Genomic DNA, 7,737 nt, shown 5'->3' with positions numbered 1-7,737 from the left:
CCTTGTTTATTTGGACACTGCTTTGCTGCAGAAGACCCTTGTTGATGTCCAGAATTGTTACAACTAATGCATAACGAAAACTCATGTGATCAAAGACATGTTGTAAATTGATAAACATTAATTTATGAAGTACATTGATTTGAGCTGAGTTCAAGAAGCCCTCATACGGGTTGATGAAAACAATTCATTTTCTGGAATACTAAGCATTGAACATCATTCAGAGGGCCTCCAATACCTGACAACGATATTCTCCAAGGGCCCAAATGGGAAAAATGTTTCGGTAGGCTGAATAGCTGATCATGCAGTTCTTGTTGAAGACTCCCGTGATCTCCTGTAAGCGAAGTGAAAGAATTACTGAGTTCATGTACCAGTGGTAATTGGTAATCACAGTTGATTTATTTTTGGAGTCACTTAGCGCAGAGGTAACTCCTTTCAGGTTATTTTTCAAGTTTACTGACAGTCCTCTGCGGGAGGAAGTGACTGTTGCATATCATATGGGATGGTCAGGGAGTGTGTTCCACTGCAACACAAATGTGTGGCAGGTATCCAAGACTAAATGTGTTGACTAATATTACAGTTAGCATGTACAATCAAACCAAAGAAAATGTGTTTCTTTGACCATAGAGTTGCATGTTCTTTTGTAGTTGTAAATTCTCAGGACATAGTTCAATTGCACAGTCAAGCAAGAGAACACAATGTTTTTTTACGTGAACAAATTGCGGAGAAAGTGGCTAGATTTACCTTTTGAGGAAAATCTCCAATTTCCATTTGAGAGTTTATAAGTACTCTAGCTGCACGGTGCAATGGAGTTGGGTCTCTCTTAGCCTTTCAAACAAGAGAAAATAACAAAACATACGGGTACAAAAGTCAGTAACATGTAGTAGTAGTTCATATAGTTATTCATAAAAGCACCCAAAAACTATGTTGCTGCAGTTTTAGAATACACCCAGCTTTCTTTCCCTCCTCTTTTCCCACTTTCCATCCTTCCCCCTCTCCAATAGTGTTAGTGAGAAAATGCCCCCCACAAAACAAAAGAAAAAGAAAAAGAAAGAACACGATTGATATCAATGTACCTGTCCAGCACCAATGAGGGCCAACATAGCCCATGCAGTATGGACTATATGTGGCCTATTGTCTTTGAGATTTGTATACACCTGGCATAGAGATAGTCGGCATTAGAATCATGCAAGACTAACTTAGATCATACATTTTGTCAAATGTGTACGTGAGTGAAAACCAGAAATTAAGAAAAGGGACAAATCACATGCCATCAACATAATAGGAATTTTTCATAATTGAAAGAATGAAGTAAGCTCTGGGCCTAGAATGACAAGGATATTTCAAATTTGAGGAACCACTGAACCTTGTTCTGACATGACAGATAGCTTTCTCCCCATCCACCTGAAGGAAGCTCTTTGGATAACAAAAAATCACATGCTTTACGGATACTAGAGCAGTCATTATATGTCCTTCCAGCAGCAGCCAACCCCTTTATCCCAAACCACCCAGCATAGGTGAAGCATACTCCCCAGGAACCGTACCTATTATAAAAACTCCAAAGTAAATTGGTGCAACTAATCTCATAATCATTATGTTCTTTTGTTGTTCATCATCAGAGAGAGAGATGACAGATTCTGTCTGACCGGACAATTTAACATGTTATGTTGTCAACCAGTTGATTAAGATCATTGACGAGATGGAATTATGTTTGAATGTGCAGTGTTGTTTAAACACGAAAAATTTGTGTGCATGTGTGTCTTTTCAATTGTGGTCTGACGCAGATGTCATAGATCACCACAAGCCATTGATTGAGTTGACTTCGTGGATTGCTTGGACTGCACAAAGAACACATACAACCAACAATATCCACCGGCACACATCCAGACCGCACAGTGAAACGGGTACATGTATGAATGAATATTATATTGAGTTTGAAAACAAACCAAGAGCCATCTGTTGCTTGTATCTTTTCAATGAACTTTGCCGCACGAGCAATACAGCTTTCTATTTCCTCCCTCCTATGTCCAGGATATAATTTTCCGAACATTGCAAGTGCTTGAATTGCTGCTGAGGTGCATTCCACATATCTGCATTACCGCTCCAGTCAAGATGACATCAGTCATTTTCCACAATACAGGACTAAATGTACGAACAACATTCAAAATGATGTGTGCAGAAATCTTACGGATAATCGATAACAATGTCACCAAAAGTTTCGGCAGGGTTGATTAGCTGAAAATAAGATAGATTTAACAAATCATACAGATCTAATCCAACCATCATCAATATAACAGTATATTGACACTTGAACACAAAAGTTTCGGCATAATGCAAACAGAATAACATGGCATAGGCTGAAACCCAATAGACAGTTAAACGCAATCCAACCACATCACCAGTCTACAAAAATAATAAGATTCCACAATGACCATGATTATAAAAGAACCTGTTACAAAATAGAGTTCAAGGGCTCAAAGTACATAATGGTAAAAAAAAAAAAAAAACATGAGGAGACTTGGCAGCATATTCACAAAACTTGTTAGACAATGGGTTTGCCATTGAAAGCATACCTCTACAGAGAACACTCATACGGTCTATATCATAAAATAAAAAAGGGAAAAGAAGGAAAAGAAAAGGAGCATAAATGATTCATACCTCCAACCACTGGTATGATCTGGTTAATTCATAAGTCGCAAAACCACCATCATCATTCTGCAGTACTTCCAAAATCAAAAGATTAGGGAATTGATAAAGTACTCCTAAAACCGAAATGCAGGAATATGTAAACATTCTGTCAAACTATTAAGACACGAGCTGCCTAATTTATAATTTCCATCAATATGTCCTGTGTCAGATTCCAACTCCCATATAGCCAATCATTACCTGTAAGGAAAGCGTAACATTTACGGCATCATATAATCGCTTCATATCCAATGATTCGCCAACTGTTCCCGTTGGAAGTTTTGATAGTAATAAGACAGCCTGCACAAAGAAATAAATATTATTAAAAGAAATGTATGTATGTGAAATGTTGAGTTTCCAAGCTACCTTCAGTCCTTCTGCTGTGCAGTCAGAGATGGGCCATCCATGATCTGCTGTTGAGAAAGGCCAAGCACCTTTTGAAATGTGACGATACCAAAACTTCAGATCTCCAGGACAATCTTCTAAGACCTTCAAGAGCAAGGTACTAGTCAAGCAAGGATAATTAGCATAATTTTTAAGTGATACAGTATGATTTTAAGCCCTTGAGAACCTGCGAATCTTTTATGTATTCATGCGCTTTTCTTAAAGTAGGTCCAAATTCTTCAGCAAGGTTAGTTGATATGATCGCTTGAACTGCAAAAGAAGTATCCCATGATTGACTTCCATTGTAGCCCTGCAGCAAAAGAAAAAGAAAAAACAATTAGCAGCATATTTACAAAGTTGTAAGTTTGTAATAACTCTAATGATACAGGACCAAAATTGAGATTGCTTCAGGTGAGAAAGAGGGAGTGGGAGAAGAGATAGGGAGAAACAATTGAATGCTATTACTGGACCTGCATTTTCATGCCATCCTCAGCAACCCACAAATAATCAGGGATTCTCGGAAGATGCAACTTGAATGCGTCTGAGTTTGGATCCTCCGCCCAACAGCAAAGCATATTTAACACCTGCATCGTTTGGGATATAGAAAATCAAGAGCCACACAACTACTCATTGCATCTAAGTGAATCAGTGAACTAAAGAAAAGTGTCAATTGCGCAGTTCCATTGGCAACCATGTCCATATATGTATGAGATCTATTGGCAGATGATGATGGATGTTTAGGATAGTCAATTACTAATCCAACTTGTAAATTAATTTTAGATATTTGAAATGTGTTGGAAGATTTTTTGAATGATTCAATTACTTTATAATCGATACATGTGTGAGACTTGTTGGCAGCCATGGAATAATGACAAAAAGTCAAGCATACAATTCCAATAGAAGGCTACTAGTAGGTTAGAAAAAATTCAAAGAAAAGGCATATAACTAGCAAATAGTTTCTTTTCTTTCATTTACCATGGACTTCTTATGTTCTAGAATGGAAAGTTTCTATACAATGTAACAGGTTAGTGACCACATCCCTGAGTATGGCGTATTTTTTGTTCTTTCAAATATAACTCTTTGAATCATATTGTTCTATTCCTAAAAAATGTGCTTGCTGTCAGTTGTACAACATCTCACACACATTAATGTAAACCAATAAAAGAATTAACATGGTAAACTTGTAATTTCATACACTGCTCACTACTTCTACGTATAAACCAAAAAGCACGTGATGATATGCATACCTTGTTAACAGGCCCTATGCATATATACCGAGTATTTTCATCTTCATAATGAATATGCTGCATTACAGTCTGCAAAGCATTCTCCCTCAATTCCTTCGCAGGCCAGTGCGCGAAAACAGGTTCATATACATAGTGAAGAGATGCCCACAAAATATCCTGAACCATTGGGTGTGGGTAGTACAGATCTTCCTAACAATTGTATCAAGCATCCCATGTAAGCATCAAAAGAACATTTGCATATAAAATGTTATAAATAGATTACCTGTACAACTACAATTGGATGAAAATATGCATGCAACTATATAAATAGATGCAGTGGACACGTGTTGTATTTGTATTCAAGGAGTTATAGGAAAACAATCTACAAATTAACCATGTCTAGGACCCTAATCATAAATGTACTTGCACAAAAAGCTATCATATATTTCACCTGTGCCTAAATTATGGAAAGCGGAAGTGTACAATTAAACTCAAAGACATGGGATTCTTTATGCAGGGGAGCTGGAGGAAGAACATATTCAAAACAGCAGATGTCTCTTACCAACCTTTGCACATAGATTGCGAGCTTGATTCCAATCAACTTCATGATAGGGGACACTATAAAGCTCCTTCCTCAATGACCGGATTGTGGGTGTGATAGGTCCAACAAACCTCTTCCCATACAGATATGACATGGGCAAATACACCATTCGACAATGACACCACATTCTTCCTATAAGTGGAAATTTCGCAAATTCATAACCAGTGAAGAATAAAAGTTACACATTAACAAAATGCACCAATGCATGTTCCCTAATAATGCTAATGGGACCTCACTTATTAATCATAATGGAAAGAAAGCATATTCATTTTCTTGATGAAGATTTGTTAATGAAAGGAGACTTGAATTTCTTGTTATCCTGCCTAGAGTGAACCTATAGCATCAATGTCAACTGTAACAATAATGATGAGAGACCTGGATGAAATGGGAGAGAGTAAGGACATAGCCATACTTCTGGCGGCAGTGGATTATTCCCCGACCATTCATATGTCCCAAGTACCTATCACCATCAAAGATGCATGTCAACTAATATTTCCAAAGGACTACGTATTTGGCACAATCCAACAATATAAGCATCGAGTTCATACTGAAAGCCACATTTTCCCCCATGAAGTAATTTTAGTCACGCCACCATGGTCTAATATCCATTTTCGTGCTAATTCCATTGCCCCTTGTCCATCATCGGCACCTTCACCAAGCAACCTCAAACTTACATAATTTAGTGCAGTACCAAACATGGTACTTGGCCCCTCAATATGTAGACCCCATCCCCCATCTTTATTCTGCAAAAACAATTCATCAGTTCTTCTCTTCATTAATTCAAATTAGTTAAGACAAGTAGTAATGACATTATTGGTATAAAAACAAACCATTCATGTGTACAACTTATAAGCAATTCACTGAGTTTGATAAAATGTTAATATTTTCCTTTAAGAAGAGCAGAACGAATACAAGTCATATCAGTTTGTCATCTTATTATCATACAGGGAGAAAGTCACCTGAAATTCTATGTGCAAATAAGCTTTCTTAAAAAGCATTAACTTCAAGAGAAACCATTCTTGCCTGATGATTATAGAGATATCTGCACATTTCATGTTGATGCTCTTTTGATAACACAGCATTTAGAGCTCCAGTAATTGAAAGTGTAATGACCTGTTGCAAATTGCAATTGGTAAGTAAACTTAGTTACCCAACTATTACCAATTGGACCATTCATTGGTCCAATTGGTAATATGAGAATGGCCATGCAGTTCAAAAACAAATATGTGACCATCTTTTGGAATGTTTGGTAATATGAGAATGGCCATGCAGTTCAAAAACAAATATGCTACCATCTTTTGGAATGTAAAACTTCTTTCTCATATTCAGCCATGATATATAGATTTGCCGTGTTTTGATACAAATATTGATGGAAACAGAGTGTTTACTAGTTTCTCCCTTACCAAACCAGGAAGCAGAAACATTGGACCCCCATAATCCCCAGGCCAATGACCATCATGTGCCTGGATTGTTGAATAAAAACTGATAGCTCTACGTAAGGTCGTTTTCACCACCTCTTCCGTCACCTCTTCTTCATCTTTAACTTTGAGTTGTGGCAGATTAGTGACACATGGATTCTCCTTTTCGAACTACATTTCATTAATAAGAAAGAAACATTGGTTAAAAACAAAAACAAAAGGAAAAAGTAGTGTTGCAAAATATAGTAACTAAAAAACTAAAAACACCAACTTCAAACCTCATATCCTTTGTCCTGAAATCGCTAAACTCCTTTGCTCATATTGTCAGGGGATTAACAAATTAGGCATGATTAAGGAGACAAATTTTAAGGATGGTTACACGGTTTCTGTAGCCATTCTTTAACAAACTATTATAGATATACCCAGATGCTAAATATGAAAGCCAAAGATACAAGAAACAGAAAAGATGAAAATTTTCTATGACCATATCACCATGGCATGCAAAATGTTGGATGGCATACAATTAAGCATAGAAATGACGATACGGTATTGAAAATACAGATCATCCGGAAGAAAGAAATATTCCAACTTACAATGCATATCCCTGCACATGGAATCAGAGAATGCAGTGTGAGTAATTTGACCACATTATCAAATTCAGGTGATTGTACATACATAATTCGATGATCCAGAAGACCACAGTGATATTGTGAACAATAAACATGTAATTGGCATACAGGACAAACCATACAGCCATATGCAGTATGATCCATTCTTGAGATAAGTCTTACCCAACAATAAACAAACACCAATGAATTGGCAAATAGAGAAAAACCCAGATGAAAGTTCAAGAAATGGAAGGCTTTGCAGAAAGTTTGTGTTTGTAACCTGAATTCTCATGAGGAGGTCAGAGCTGTGCCGCCTCTCAAAACGGTTGTTCCAGAAAGCCTTGCGGGCATCTTCAATCCGTTGAAGCTCTTCTGGGCTTCCAAGCTCTGGATTGAACTCCCACACTTGCCGTCCCAAGTGATTGTTCACACTCTTCAGCCATTGATAACCGCCTTCTCCAACTGTCTCTGCTCCTATCTTCAGCTTCCACATTTTGACTTTTTTGTTTCTTGAAAATCAGTCCTGAAGAAAGTTTGAATTTTTTTTTTATGTGGGCTTGGTTTTTAATTGGTGAAATTGGTCACTGAATTTTCAGTGAGAAAGAAAAGAGCAGAAAGTTTATGTTTTTCAACTTGCAATTGGGTTTCTTATCAAAAAGAAGGAAAATTGTAATTGGGCATTGAAATTTTGTTAGTTGCCAGTTGGGATTGGAGAAGGAAAAACTGAAAAGAGAGGGGTCAGCTTGGTTTTCCCTCCTTTGGGATTTGGACCCTACCAATGAGATTATTAGTTGAAGCTACTTCAATCAATCCATGTG

At 37.2% G+C, this 7,737-nt stretch overlaps 1 protein-coding gene across 2 annotated transcripts; it reads right to left on the bottom strand.

The window, feature by feature from the left end:
- LOC18781706 (cycloartenol synthase) lies at positions 85-7,737 on the bottom strand. 2 transcript variants are annotated; one of them, XM_007214914.2, is made up of 18 exons: positions 7,200-7,737; positions 6,297-6,482; positions 5,917-6,006; positions 5,442-5,636; positions 5,269-5,353; positions 4,859-5,025; positions 4,314-4,502; positions 3,537-3,650; positions 3,254-3,376; positions 3,049-3,171; positions 2,884-2,982; positions 2,656-2,712; positions 2,186-2,232; positions 1,944-2,087; positions 1,364-1,541; positions 1,074-1,154; positions 742-825; positions 85-331 (listed from the first exon to the last, which is right to left on the bottom strand). In XM_007214914.2, the coding sequence occupies exons 1-18, from the start codon at positions 7,410-7,412 to the stop codon at positions 218-220; spliced, it is 2,289 nt and encodes a 762-aa protein (XP_007214976.1). In that variant the 5' UTR covers positions 7,413-7,737; the 3' UTR covers positions 85-217. The 2 variants fall into 2 exon arrangements, with proteins under 2 accessions (XP_007214976.1, XP_020416004.1); XM_020560415.1 differs by lacking the exon at positions 7,200-7,737 and adding an exon at positions 6,590-6,886.

This window comes from Prunus persica, chromosome G3 (assembly GCF_000346465.2).
Source record: "Prunus persica cultivar Lovell chromosome G3, Prunus_persica_NCBIv2, whole genome shotgun sequence".
Classification (NCBI taxonomy): Eukaryota; Viridiplantae; Streptophyta; class Magnoliopsida; order Rosales; family Rosaceae; genus Prunus; species Prunus persica.
The sequence above is the reverse complement of the archived record's forward strand: the minus strand, read 5'-3'. Positions and strand labels throughout refer to the sequence as shown.